Source organism: Telmatherina bonti (assembly GCF_933228915.1).
Source record: "Telmatherina bonti genome assembly, chromosome: 23".
In the NCBI taxonomy this organism is placed as follows: domain Eukaryota; kingdom Metazoa; phylum Chordata; class Actinopteri; order Atheriniformes; family Telmatherinidae; genus Telmatherina; species Telmatherina bonti.
Genome location: NC_136632.1, coordinates 3328432 through 3343627, shown reverse-complemented (window position 1 = coordinate 3343627; position 15196 = coordinate 3328432). Strand labels below are relative to the sequence as shown.

Below are 15196 nucleotides of genomic sequence, written 5' to 3'. Positions count from 1 at the left end.
CTTGCTTGGTGGTTCTGTGTGCAATTGTTTGCTTATAAGTTTTTTTTTTTTTTTTTTTAAAAAGCATCCTTTTAAAAAATGCACAAAAATAAAGCTTTTTTTTTTTTTTTTTTTAATTGAAAGTAGTCTCGCTTGCCAGCAAACACTGATAATTCCTAAATTAGACTAAAATAGAAGTGAAACTAAATGAAGATCCATTTGGGAGCTAAAAGAATCGACTCTTCGAAGAGAACCGAATCTAAAGAACCGAATCTTTGAAAAGAGCTGAACTTTCCATCAGTATTACAGCTTTTTCCAGACGCTCCAATGCGGTGAACGATGCTGCGTCATTTATCACATCTGATTGGCTGGAAGTTGAGGGAGGCGGTTCTTTTGCTGGTGATGTGTGTTAGAAGAGGACAGAATGAGTCGGTTCTACAGGCTTCGGTTCATTCCAGCCGCTAAAAGCAGATTTTTATGACGCTGTGATCCGCTGTCGTCTCTACACTGAGTAACACTTCAGCATGAAGAAGGCTGGAAAATGTGTAACTTTATCATGTCGTAGTGATGATTTTTTTCTTCATGCCTCTGGAACTTGGCGATTCGGGCAGTGCGTGATGTGCGTGGCGGGAGCGTGATCACCTGGAGCTGGTTAGATCTCTGGATGAGTCAGAAACAAACACACTGATAACATTTCATTAGCACATTATTCTAAATCCTCTTCATTTTGACATCTAAGTAGCCTGAACCTCACTTTCTCACAGTGACTTCACAGTGTGAAATGTTTTGCAGCAGCAAAATGAATTAAAATATATCATGTTTAAGTGTTTTTATTGTACCATCATATTCAAGTATTAATATTTCATAACACGTATTACAGCAATCTGCTGGTGCCCATCGTCTGTTCTCTGAGGATGGACAACCTGAGCGCGCCGTGCGGCGTCGGCAGTTTCTGGTTCCTGCGGTTCCTTGCATCAGCTCATGTGACACAGAAAAACCGCAGCTTGGTCAGAGTTCTGTACAGCTGAAACATTTTTGTTCCATTCTTGATATTTCCTGGATTTCCGTCGCTTAGCATCCGTGCTGTGGGACGATTCGACACTTGAGGATCTTCAGGTAGTTCTGTATCTTGTTGGAGTCTCGACGGAAGCAGTAGAGGAGGTCGTAGTCCTTCATGAGGCGCCACTCCGCAGCATCGGAGGCCAACAAAGCCTCTGGAGAAACCCGGCTGTTCACAGAATTCCCTAACATTCCCAGCATCTGCATCTAGGCCAGGAAGAACACACCAGTTTTCATACAAAACCTTCTGAGACATTTGTAAAAACAAAGTTCTCCCAAACTTATCTGTCTGCAAGACAGTCTGAAACTACGATGTTCGATATTTCCTTTTTTATTTACCAATATCCAAAATAACAATTTCATCAGACTCTTAATTTCCAGTACCGATATCAACTCATATTTTTGGAGCGATTTATGCTAAACAGCTGGCTAATTCTAAAAAGTGACCTAACACACACACACACACACACACAACCTGAACATGAACCCAATGGATCCTGCAGGAAGCTTTTATGCTTTCTTATCCAACCAACACGTGTTTTTACCTTCTCGATCACTTTGTGCACGCCTTTCCGAAGCTCCTGCACCATGTCGCTCACTTCTAGAGACTTGTTGGCGGTGAAGTCGTGACGGTGGGCCATGTTCTGGTGGAAGTGCCACAGAGGATCTCTCCACGCCACCAGCAGCTTCAGGATCACCTCTGTCAGCTCCTCCCTCTGCAGGCACATGTTTAAAAAGTCAGCTGGAACTGTTGCCATGACGACTGTGTCCGTGACGATGGGGTGGATTTAGAAGAACGTGAAAGAGATGAATGGAGGGATGTAGATGCCTGAAACACCTGGATGACTCAGCGTACGGGGAACAGAAAGGTGACATGATCTCTACCGTCACTGTGAACATGATGTGCACGGTGATGTCAGTGAGAGGAAATAACTTTTAAAGGTTAATTCACCGCCATTCTCTGAGCGTTCTCTTTGCCATTTGGGGTGAGGATGGTGGAGGTGTGACAGTTCCGACTGACCCGGCCGATCTGGTTCTTACTGGGAAGGAAGTAAAGCTCCTGAAGGAATGAATGAAATGTCAGAGGTCAGGAGTCAGCGAAATGTCAGGGTACGGAAGGAAATAGTAAAACAGTCTGCTCTGTGTGTGTGCGCGCGTGTGTGTGTGTGTACAGAGGTCTTTACACACACCAGGAAGCAGCATTTTCCAACATGTAGTCTAAAAAAATCACTGGGAGAAACTCGGCGACAACAATTGACCAGCAACAGAACCAAACAGAAACTCTGGAAGACATCCGTCTCATCTCCGTAGGACAGAAACTCTAGAAGACGTCTGTCTCGTTTCTGTAGGACAGAAACTCTGGAAGACGTCTGTCTTGTCTCCGTAGGACAGAAACTCTGGAAGACGTCTGTCTCGTCTCCGTGGGACAGAAACTCTGGAAGACGTCTGTCTTGTCTCCGTAGGACAGAAACTCTGGAAGACGTCTGTCTCGTCTCCGTGGGACAGAAACTCTGGAAGACGTCTGTCTCGTCTCTGTGGGACAGAAACTCTGGAAGACGTCTGTCTCGTCTCCGTGGGACAGAAACTCTGGAAGACGTCTGTCTCGTCTCCGTGGGACAGAAACTCTGGAAGACGTCTGTCTTGTCTCCGTAGGACAGAAACTCTGGAAGACGTCTGTCTTGTCTCCGTAGGAAAGAAACTCTGGAAGACGTCTGTCTCATCTCTGTGGGACAGAAACTCTGGAAGACGTCTGTCTTGTCTCCGTAAGACAGAAACTCTGGAAGACGTCTGTCTCGTCTCCGTAAGACAGAAACTCTGGAAGACGTCTGTCTCGTCTCCGTGGGACAGAAACTCTGGAAGACGTCTGTCTCGTCTCCGTGGGACAGAAACTCTGGAAGACGTCTGTCTCGTCTCTGTGGGACAGAAACTCTGGAAGACGTCTGTCTCGTCTCTGTGGGACAGAAACTCTGGAAGACGTCTGTCTCGTCTCCGTGGGACAGAAACTCTGGAAGACGTCTGTCTCGTCTCCGTGGGACAGAAACTCTGGAAGACGTCTGTCTCGTCTCTGTGGGACAGAAACTCTGGAAGACGTCTGTCTCGTCTCTGTGGGACAGAAACTCTGGAAGACGTCTGTCTCGTCTCCGTGGGACAGAAACTCTGGAAGACGTCTGTCTCGTCTCTTTAGGACAGAAACTCTGGAAGACGTCCGTCTCGTCTCTGTGGGACAGAAACTCTGGGAGATGTCTGTCTCGTCTCTGTGGGACAGAAACTCTGGAAGACGTCTGTCTCGTCTCCGTGGGACAGAAACTCTGGAAGACGTCTGTCTCGTCTCTGTGGGACAGAAACTCTGGAAGACGTCTGTCTCGTCTCTGTGGGACAGAAACTCTGGAAGACGTCTGTCTCGTCTCTGTGGGACAGAAACTCTGGAAGACGTCTGTCTCGTCTCTGTGGGACAGAAACTCTGGAAGACGTCTGTCTCGTCTCTGTGGGACAGAAACTCTGGAAGACGTCTGTCTCTGTGGGACAGAAACTCTGGAAGACGTCTGTCTCGTCTCTGTGGGACAGAAACTCTGGAAGACGTCTGTCTCGTCTCTGTGGGACAGAAACTCTGGAAGACGTCTGTCTCGTCTCCGTGGGACAGAAACTCTGGAAGACGTCTGTCTCGTCTCCGTGGGACAGAAACTCTGGAAGACGTCTGTCTCGTCTCTGTGGGACAGAAACTCTGGAAGACGTCTGTCTCGTCACCGTGGGACAGAAACTCTGGAAGACGTCTGTCTCGTCTCCGTGGGACAGAAACTCTGGAAGACGTCTGTCTCATGTCTTTGGGACAGAAACTCTGGAAGACGTCTGTCTCGTCTCTTTAGGACAGAAACTCTGGAAGACGTCCGTCTCGTCTCCGTGGGACAGAAACTCTGGAAGACGTCTGTCTCGTCTCTGTGGGACAGAAACTCTGGAAGACGTCTGTCTCGTCTCTGTGGGACAGAAACTCTGGAAGACGTCTGTCTCGTCTCTGTGGGACAGAAACTCTGGAAGACGTCTGTCTCGTCTCTGTGGGACAGAAACTCTGGAAGACGTCTGTCTCGTCTCTGTGGGACAGAAACTCTGGAAGACGTCTGTCTCTGTGGGACAGAAACTCTGGAAGACGTCTGTCTCGTCTCTGTGGGACAGAAACTCTGGAAGACGTCTGTCTCGTCTCTGTGGGACAGAAACTCTGGAAGACGTCTGTCTCGTCTCCGTGGGACAGAAACTCTGGAAGACGTCTGTCTCGTCTCCGTGGGACAGAAACTCTGGAAGACGTCTGTCTCGTCTCTGTGGGACAGAAACTCTGGAAGACGTCTGTCTCGTCACCGTGGGACAGAAACTCTGGAAGACGTCTGTCTCGTCTCCGTGGGACAGAAACTCTGGAAGACGTCTGTCTCGTCTCTGTGGGACAGAAACTCTGGAAGACGTCTGTCTCGTCTCTGTGGGACAGAAACTCTGGAAGACGTCTGTCTCGTCTCTGTGGGACAGAAACTCTGGAAGACGTCTGTCTCGTCTCTGTGGGACAGAAACTCTGGAAGACGTCTGTCTCGTCTCTGTGGGACAGAAACTCTGGAAGACGTCTGTCTCGTCTCTGTGGGACAGAAACTCTGGAAGACGTCTGTCTCGTCTCTGTGGGACAGAAACTCTGGAAGACGTCTGTCTCGTCTCCGTGGGACAGAAACTCTGGAAGACGTCTGTCTCGTCTCTGTGGGACAGAAACTCTGGAAGACGTCTGTCTCGTCTCCGTGGGACAGAAACTCTGGAAGACGTCTGTCTCGTCTCTGTGGGACAGAAACTCTGGAAGACGTCTGTCTCGTCTCCGTGGGACAGAAACTCTGGAAGACGTCTGTCTCGTCTCTTTAGGACAGAAACTCTGGAAGACGTCCGTCTCGTCTCTGTGGGACAGAAACTCTGGAGGACGTCCGTCTCGTCTCTGTGGGACAGAATCTCTGGGAGACGTCTGTCTCGTCTCTGTGGGACAGAAACTCTGGAAGACGTCTGTCTCGTCTCTGTAGGACAGAAACTCTGGGAGACGTCTGTCTCGTCTCTGTAGGACAGAAACTCTGGGAGACGTCTGTCTCGTCTCTGTGGGACAGAAACTCTGGAAGACGTCCGTCTCGTCTCTGTAGGACAGAAACTCTGGAAGACGTCTGTCTCGTCTCTTTAGGACAGAAACTCTGGAAGACGTCCGTCTCGTCTCTGTGGGACAGAAACTCTGGAGGACGTCCGTCTCGTCTCTGTGGGACAGAAACTCTGGGAGACGTCTGTCTCGTCTCTGTGGGACAGAAACTCTGGGAGACGTCTGTCTCGTCTCTGTAGGACAGAAACTCTGGGAGACGTCTGTCTCGTCTCTGTAGGACAGAAACTCTGGGAGACGTCTGTCTCGTCTCTGTGGGACAGAAACCAGCAGCCTGAATCATACATCATGTTTTTATCCCAGCTGTAAAAACTGCGGATGTGTCTCCTGTGAATCGACATTTGTTTCATATGAATCATGAAGGTCCTGCTAGTTGCCGTGGAGACGGACGGGGTCATGTACCATCTTGGGCTTCTGGATCCTCATGGTCCAGAAAGATGTCCTGGTCCTGTTCATGTTGACTGTTTACCTGTCCCAATGTAACCCAGTTCCTCAGCAGACACTTATTCATCTCTATCTATTCTAGTTGCTTGGACTGCTTTACTAGTTCCCAGGACTAGTTTTATTATCCCTAAGAAACTTTTATTCATTCCTAGAACTACTTTAGTAATTCCAAGGATAACTTTACTACTTAGTAAGACCACCAGAACTACCTGCTCTTACTAGTACTACATTAGTAATTCCCAAAAGTACTTTACTCATTTGTAGGGCAAGTTTAGTAACTCCTAGAATTACTCTACTAATTAGTCGGACATCTTCTGTCATTCCAAGGACTAAATTACTCATTTTTAAAACTAATTCCAAGGAAGTTACAGTAACTACGGCACAAACTCGTCAGACTACTTCAGTCATTACAAAGACCATGTCATTAGCAGTACTAATTTCCTCATTCCGAGGACTTCATTCATTTCTAAGACTGCTTTACAATATACTATTTCACTAATTCGTAGGACGTTTTTATTCATTTCTAGTATTATTTCATTAATTTCTTAAACTAAATTACTAAGTCCTGGGACTACTTTACTAATTACTTAGGACTACTTTAAAAGTTTCTGTGACTACTTTAGTATTTACTCGGATTATCTCACTAATTTCTGGAAACACTTGATAAGTTTTAAAGACTACTTCACTAATTCTTAGGAATTATTTCTGGGACTTTTTCACTCATTCCAAAAAATACTTCATTCATTCCTAAAACTACTTGACTAATTGTTGGGAATTCTTTATTTGTTTATAATTGGTTCTGGGAACTATAAAAGAGGTCAAAGTAAAGTAGTCAAAGGAAAATACGTAGTCTTAGTCCTACAACTGACTAATTCCTAAGACTACGTAATGTATTGATAGGAATTTGTCAGTAAGTCATAGGACTTTGTTAGTAATTGTTATGACTACTTTACTAATTCCTACACCAGATTCATTCCTTCTTTGGAGTAATTTAGAGTTTCTCAGGGCTACTTTTGTCATTCCTAGCACTAGTTTACTAGAATTACTTTGGTATTTCCCAGGATTGTGTCATTAATACTACTTTTCTTCTTCCTGTTTGGATTGGGCTGGTTTCCTCTGGTTTTTAGCGACATGGTTTTGTTTTATAGGTGAGATGTATTTTATAGCATGATCCCGGTGAAGTTCCTGTGACACTGCAGCACATGTGTAGATTCTGACAGCTCGGTAGTGATGTTACGAGTCTCAGCTTTCTTTGACGACCAAAGACCACTCCTTGTAGTAGTAAACATATGCATGATTTATTTTGTATGTGTCATTTCAGAAGAGATTCAGTAACAAACAGACCTCTTAAGGGGCTGTTCCACTCAGAGGCAGTAACATTTAGACCCAGTTTCTAAAACCTAAAGAGAAGAACACTTACGAACTCAGAGTGGAGGTCATTGGAGATGCCGTGCATCCTGGCTGAGTGCTGAATGACCCGATCAAACAGGTTTGCCAGGGAGAGGACATGGCATCCAGCCTGGGCGTTGGTACATAGAGGTGCTGCCTCCATGCTGGTCAGCCTGCTGCAGAAAACCAGACAGACGAGCACCACCCACATGCTAAAGACTGGAAAGACATAAAAACAGGACGAAAAGATCATAAATCTATCAAAATTCCATCTGAATGCTATCTTTTTTAGAAACTCCCAGTTTTCTTTTTTCTTTCAGTGTTTAAGGTTGGATGAAAAACTCAGAACTGATGGAACTAAAGAGAAAAGTCATGAGGATTGGTGGTTTGGAGAAAAGAGATAGGAAGGGATGCATTTCTTGATACCTACCTGATCTGATGTGTCCAAGCATCCGACAGGGTGCAGATGAGTTCCTGTCTCTAAGCCGGGAAGACAGATATGTTTCTGGTGAAAGACCTCAAGATATTCAGGTTAACGTGTCCCTCTGGCAACGTCCTTTTAAGAGCAAGAGAGAGAGCGAGAGAGTGAGAGGCAGGACTATGCAAATATCCACCCATTTCCACCAACATCCACTTTATCAGGACCACCCTATAGGAACAAGTTGGTCCCATTTTTTTCCTCCAGAACTGCCTTCGTTAGTGTCAAGAATTCAACAAGATGTTGGAAAGACTCCTCATAGATTTTGATCCAAGTTGTCATGAAGCATCACATAGGTGCTCACATTTATCAGGTCGATCTTCTGGTACGAGGTCAGACCCGTTCTTCTCCAGAACTGCCTTAACTCCTGGTGTAATGTGTTCAAAAAGGTGCAAAAACTTCGCTCCATATTGGCATGGAGCATCACACGGTAGCTGCACATCACCATGAGAATCTCCCGTTCCACCTCATCACCATGAGAATCTCCCGTTCCACCTCATCACCATGAGAATCTCCCGTTCCACCTCATCACCATGAGAATCTCCCGTTCCACCTCATCACCATGAGAATCTCCCGTTCCACCTCATCATGATGAGAATCTCCCGTTCCACCTCATCATGATGAGAATCTCCCGTTCCACCTCATCATGATGAGAATCTCCCGTTCCACCACATCATGATGAGAATCTCCCGTTCCACCTCATCATGATGAGAATCTCCCGTTCCACCACATCATGATGAAAATCTCCCGTTCCACCTCATCATGATGAGAATCTCCCGTTCCACCTCATCATGATGAGAATCTCCCGTTCCACCTCATCATGATGAGAATCTCCCGTTCCACCACATCATGATGAAAATCTCCCGTTCCACCTCATCATGATGAGAATCTCCCGTTCCACCTCATCATGATGAGAATCTCCCGTTCCACCACATCATGATGAGAATCTCCCGTTCCACCACATCATGATGAGAATCTCCCGTTCCACCTCATCATGATGAGAATCTCCCGTTCCACCTCATCACCATGAGAATCTCCCGTTCCACCTCATCATGATGAGAATCTCCCGTTCCACCACATCATGATGAGAATCTCCCGTTCCACCACATCATGATGAGAATCTCCCGTTCCACCTCATCATGATGAGAATCTCCCGTTCCACCTCATCACCGTGAGAATCTCCCGTTCCACCTCATCATGATGAGAATCTCCCGTTCCACCTCATCATGATGAGAATCTCCCGTTCCACCACATCATGATGAGAATCTCCCGTTCCACTTCATCATGATGAGAATCTCCCGTTCCACCTCATCACCATGAGAATCTCCCGTTCCACCTCATCATGATGAGAATCTCCCGTTCCACCTCATCACCATGAGAATCTCCCGTTCCACCTCATCACCATGAGAATCTCCCGTTCCACCTCATCATGATGAGAATCTCCCGTTCCACCTCATCATGATGAGAATCTCCCGTTCCACCTCATCACCATGAGAATCTCCCGTTCCACCTCATCACCATGAGAATCTCCCGTTCCACCTCATCACCATGAGAATCTCCCGTTCCACCTCATCACCATGAGAATCTCCCGTTCCACCTCATCACCATGAGAATCTCCCGTTCCACCTCATCATGATGAGAATCTCCCGTTCCACCTCATCACCATGAGAATCTCCCGTTCCACCTCATCACCATGAGAATCTCCCGTTCCACCTCATCACCATGAGAATCTCCCGTTCCACCTCATCATGATGAGAATCTCCCGTTCCACCTCATCATGATGAGAATCTCCCGTTCCACCTCATCATGATGAGAATCTCCCGTTCCACCACATCATGATGAGAATCTCCCGTTCCACCTCATCATGATGAGAATCTCCCGTTCCACCTCATCATGATGAGAATCTCCCGTTCCACCTCATCATGATGAGAATCTCCCGTTCCACCACATCATGATGAGAATCTCCCGTTCCACCTCATCCCCAAGAGAATCTCCCGTTCCACCTCATCATGACGAGAATCTCCCGTTCCACCTCATCATGATGAGAATCTCCCGTTCCACCACATCATGATGAGAATCTCCCGTTCCACCTCATCATGATGAGAATCTCCCGTTCCACCTCATCATGATGAGAATCTCCCGTTCCACCACATCATGATGAGAATCTCCCGTTCCACCTCATCATGATGAGAATCTCCCGTTCCACCTCATCATCATGAGAATCTCCCGTTCAACCTCATCACCATAAGAATCTCCCGTTCCACCTCATCATGATGAGAATCTCCCGTTCCACCTCATCATGATGAGAATCTGCCGTTCCACCTCATCACCATGAGAATCTCCCGTTCCACCTCATCATGATGAGAATCTGCCATTCCGCCTCATCATGATGAGAATCTCCCGTTCCACCTCATCATGATGAGAATCTCCCGTTCCACCTCATCATGATGAGAATCTCCCGTTCCACCTCATCATGATGAGAATCTCCCGTTCCACCTCATCATGATGAGAATCTCCCGTTCCACCTCATCATGATGAGAATCTCCCGTTCCACCACATCATGATGAGAATCTCCCGTTCCACCACATCATGATGAGAATCTCCCGTTCCACCTCATCATGATGAGAATCTCCCGTTCCACCTCATCCCCAAGAGAATCTCCCGTTCCACCTCATCATGACGAGAATCTCCCGTTCCACCTCATCATGATGAGAATCTCCCGTTCCACCACATCATGATGAGAATCTCCCGTTCCACCTCATCATGATGAGAATCTCCCGTTCCACCTCATCATGATGAGAATCTCCCATTCCACCACATCATGATGAGAATCTCCCGTTCCACCTCATCATGATGAGAATCTCCCGTTCCACCTCATCATGATGAGAATCTCCCGTTCCACCTCATCACCATGAGAATCTCCCGTTCCACCTCATCATGATGAGAATCTCCCGTTCCACCTCATCATGATGAGAATCTCCCGTTCCACCTCATCACCATGAGAATCTCCCGTTCCACCTCATCATGATGAGAATCTCCTGTTCCACCTCATCATGATGAGAATCTCCCGTTCCACCACATCATGATGAGAATCTGCCATTCCACCTCATCACCATGAGAATCTCCCGTACCACCTCATCACCGTGAGAATCTCCCGTTCCACCTCATCATGATGAGAATCTCCCGTTCCACCTCATCACCATGAGAATCTCCCGTTCCACCACATCATGATGAGAATCTCCTGTTCCACCTCATCATGATGAGAATCTCCCGTTCCACCACATCATGATGAGAATCTGCCATTCCACCTCATCACCATGAGAATCTCCCGTTCCACCACATCATGATGAGAATCTCCCGTTCCACCTCATCATGATGAGAATCTCCCGTTCCACCTCATCATGATGAGAATCTCCCGTTCCACCTCATCACCATGAGAATCTCCCGTACCACCTCATCACCATGAGAATCTCCCGTACCACCTCATCACCGTGAGAATCTCCCGTTCCACCTCATCATGATGAGAATCTCCCGTTCCACCTCATCATGATGAGAATCTCTCGTTCCACCTCATCATGATGAGAATCTCCCGTTCCACCACATCATGATGAGAATCTGCCATTCCACCTCATCACCATGAGAATCTCCCGTACCACCTCATCACCATGAGAATCTCCCGTACCACCTCATCACCGTGAGAATCTCCCGTTCCACCTCATCATGATGAGAATCTCCCGTTCCACCACATCATGATGAGAATCTCCCGTTCCACTTCATCATGATGAGAATCTCCCGTTCCACCTCATCACCATGAGAATCTCCCGTTCCACCTCATCATGATGAGAATCTCCCGTTCCACCTCATCACCATGAGAATCTCCCGTTCCACCTCATCACCATGAGAATCTCCCGTTCCACCTCATCATGATGAGAATCTCCCGTTCCACCTCATCACCATGAGAATCTCCCGTTCCACCTCATCATGATGAGAATCTCCCGTTCCACCTCATCACCATGAGAATCTCCCGTTCCACCTCATCACCATGAGAATCTCCCGTTCCACCTCATCACCATGAGAATCTCCCGTTCCACCTCATCATGATGAGAATTTCCCGTTCCACCTCATCATGATGAGAATCTCCCGTTCCACCTCATCATGATGAGAATCTCCCGTTCCACCTCATCATGATGAGAATCTCCCATTCCACCACATCATGATGAGAATCTCCCGTTCCACCTCATCATGATGAGAATCTCCCGTTCCACCTCATCATGATGAGAATCTCCCGTTCCACCTCATCACCATGAGAATCTCCCGTTCCACCTCATCATGATGAGAATCTCCCGTTCCACCTCATCATGATGAGAATCTCCCGTTCCACCTCATCACCATGAGAATCTCCCGTTCCACCTCATCATGATGAGAATCTCCTGTTCCACCTCATCATGATGAGAATCTCCCGTTCCACCACATCATGATGAGAATCTGCCATTCCACCTCATCACCATGAGAATCTCCCGTACCACCTCATCACCGTGAGAATCTCCCGTTCCACCTCATCATGATGAGAATCTCCCGTTCCACCTCATCACCATGAGAATCTCCCGTTCCACCACATCATGATGAGAATCTCCTGTTCCACCTCATCATGATGAGAATCTCCCGTTCCACCACATCATGATGAGAATCTGCCATTCCACCTCATCACCATGAGAATCTCCCGTTCCACCACATCATGATGAGAATCTCCCGTTCCACCTCATCATGATGAGAATCTCCCGTTCCACCTCATCATGATGAGAATCTCCCGTTCCACCTCATCACCATGAGAATCTCCCGTACCACCTCATCACCATGAGAATCTCCCGTACCACCTCATCACCGTGAGAATCTCCCGTTCCACCTCATCATGATGAGAATCTCCCGTTCCACCTCATCATGATGAGAATCTCTCGTTCCACCTCATCATGATGAGAATCTCCCGTTCCACCACATCATGATGAGAATCTGCCATTCCACCTCATCACCATGAGAATCTCCCGTACCACCTCATCACCATGAGAATCTCCCGTACCACCTCATCACCGTGAGAATCTCCCGTTCCACCTCATCATGATGAGAATCTCCCGTTCCACCACATCATGATGAGAATCTCCCGTTCCACTTCATCATGATGAGAATCTCCCGTTCCACCTCATCACCATGAGAATCTCCCGTTCCACCTCATCATGATGAGAATCTCCCGTTCCACCTCATCACCATGAGAATCTCCCGTTCCACCTCATCACCATGAGAATCTCCCGTTCCACCTCATCATGATGAGAATCTCCCGTTCCACCTCATCACCATGAGAATCTCCCGTTCCACCTCATCATGATGAGAATCTCCCGTTCCACCTCATCACCATGAGAATCTCCCGTTCCACCTCATCACCATGAGAATCTCCCGTTCCACCTCATCACCATGAGAATCTCCCGTTCCACCTCATCATGATGAGAATTTCCCGTTCCACCTCATCATGATGAGAATCTCCCGTTCCACCTCATCATGATGAGAATCTCCCGTTCCACCTCATCATGATGAGAATCTCCCGTTCCACCACATCATGATGAGAATCTCCCGTTCCACCTCATTATGATGAGAATCTCCCGTTCCACCTCATCATGATGAGAATCTCCCGTTCCATCTCATCATGATGAGAACATCCCAAAGCTGCTCTGCTGTAGATGTAGATCTGGTGACTGTGGAGCCGTTGGAGGACAGTGAACTCATCGTCATGGTGGAGATGATGTGAGCTTTGTGACATGGTGCATCATCCTGCTGGAAGTTTCCAGCAGAAGAATAAAGTGCAAGAAATTCCACAAAGGCACAATACTGGATTTTATGGGATGCAGACTTCAGTATTGAACAGCATTATATTTGAAGGGACACTCTAGTGACAATCCTGAGTACTCCTTAGGTACAATCTGGTGCTTCATTTTGTGATTGTGAAACCTTGTGTGTGCAGGTTATTCATGCCTTTAGGCTTCACTATGAGCCTGGGAGCCCTCCAGCAGGATGACGGAGTACGCAGACATCATCCTTATCACCACCCAGAGACTACAGGTAGGTATTCTGAATTGTTGTTAGAAATCAAACTTTTTTCTGACAGAAGAAACTCATTCAGCAGTGAACTCCCTACACCTTGTGCAGAGACTATGAATAAACAGGGTTTTGTGTTCCTCATTAAATGCATCTTTGTTTCTCTGGGATTGAGATGTGAACTTTATCATCTTACAGAATATGTCTGATCTTGATGCCTTGACAGCGTGGTCCAGTAAACTACAAACAGCAGACCTTTGGGGTCCTAAATGATTTGACCCTTCACATTCCTGACTCACATCAAGCAGTGACCTGCAATGGGAGGTGACAGCTGTAAAATGCCTGCCTCATTCTGGGTATTTGTTTGCGGTAGAAAAATAAATCTGATGGCTCTTCAACAGGAAATGTTGAAGACAAGGATATAGGTCGCACAAATTTCCCTCATAAAATGTTTATGCCATTTTGACATTTGAAATAACGTAGTTCCTGGCCTCCTCTCTTCTTACATTAAACAATTTCCATTAAACTTAATACGTTTAGATTTATATTTGAAATACTTTAGACCTCTGATCTCTCATAAACTTCTTTAGACATTGTAAAATCAAACTGTTTATCGTGATTATGATTAAACGTTTATTGGAAATAACCTGCTTCACCAAATGAGGCATTTAAACTTTTAACCTTTAAACTATGTTAAGCTGAAGACACAAAAACAGTTTAAAACAATGTTTTCTCCTGTAAAAATAGAAAGATGTGCTCACTTATAAAATGATGTGTCTGTTACAGCTTGCATTTTGTTACTGTTTTTTTCCCCCTCTGGTTAAGTATATCTTATCATCATGTTTCCTAGTACATCTTTCCTGGATTCTGGTCCTTTCATGACCAGATTGTTGGTAAGTTTCAATCTTTCTCACCATCATCTCTACATTCTACCCAGTTTGTCTCCAGTTTGAAATTAATAAATTAAACTGACCTAAAATTAAAACTACTTCTGTCTACCATCCCCTCCACTGCTGAAATTCATTGGGCAGATCAGTCTGGATATAGATGAGTACCAAGATAAGTAGCGATAAGGATCAACACAGAGATCAATACTTTAGTTTCAGCTTCTCTCTTTTTTGATGCCTGGACTGCTGGATTTAATCCAAGAAGTGACCTGGTTGTCTCCGTCTCTGAAGTACCATCCTGCATCCTCTTGTGTTGTGACGTACTGTGATCTAGCGACGGCAGGTAAGGGATGAAGTAGGCAGGTGTGTGCCAGCAGCGCCGGTACCTGCCAAGCAGGAGGAGCAGAAAACATCGTTCAAGCAAGGTAACCATAGCGGTACGTTTGGGCATTGATGGAGATGTTTCCAGTTGTATTTTACTCAGCTGTGATTAAAGGCAGAGTAGGAGATCCTGAAAAAAAGGCTTAAGCAAGCTGTATTTAGAAAATGCAGAATTCAAAAGTCCAAATCCATTTCTTCACACTCCCCCTAAAGCCATGCCCCCAGAGCACAGAAACACACAATTCTCGTTTCCGAGGGTTTTGATGTGGTATGCTGACTGATGCAGCTAGCAAGCTCTGGCTCTTGCTTCCTTGCCTTTATAAGTGCACCAAGCCTCTG

The 15196-nt window shown here is 46.4% G+C and overlaps 1 protein-coding gene across 1 annotated transcript; it reads right to left on the bottom strand.

Annotated features, from left to right (window-relative positions):
- Positions 1-1050: 1050 nt before the first annotated feature.
- On the bottom strand, positions 1051-7232 carry prl2 (prolactin 2; the record flags this gene model as incomplete). The annotated part of the gene is made up of 4 exons (XM_079263280.1): positions 7062-7232; positions 1991-2098; positions 1584-1754; positions 1051-1245 (listed from the first exon to the last, which is right to left on the bottom strand). Exons 1-4 carry the CDS (start codon positions 7191-7193, stop codon positions 1051-1053), a joined length of 606 nt encoding a protein of 201 aa, XP_079119406.1. The 5' UTR covers positions 7194-7232.
- Between the last annotated feature and the right edge of the window lie 7964 nt (positions 7233-15196).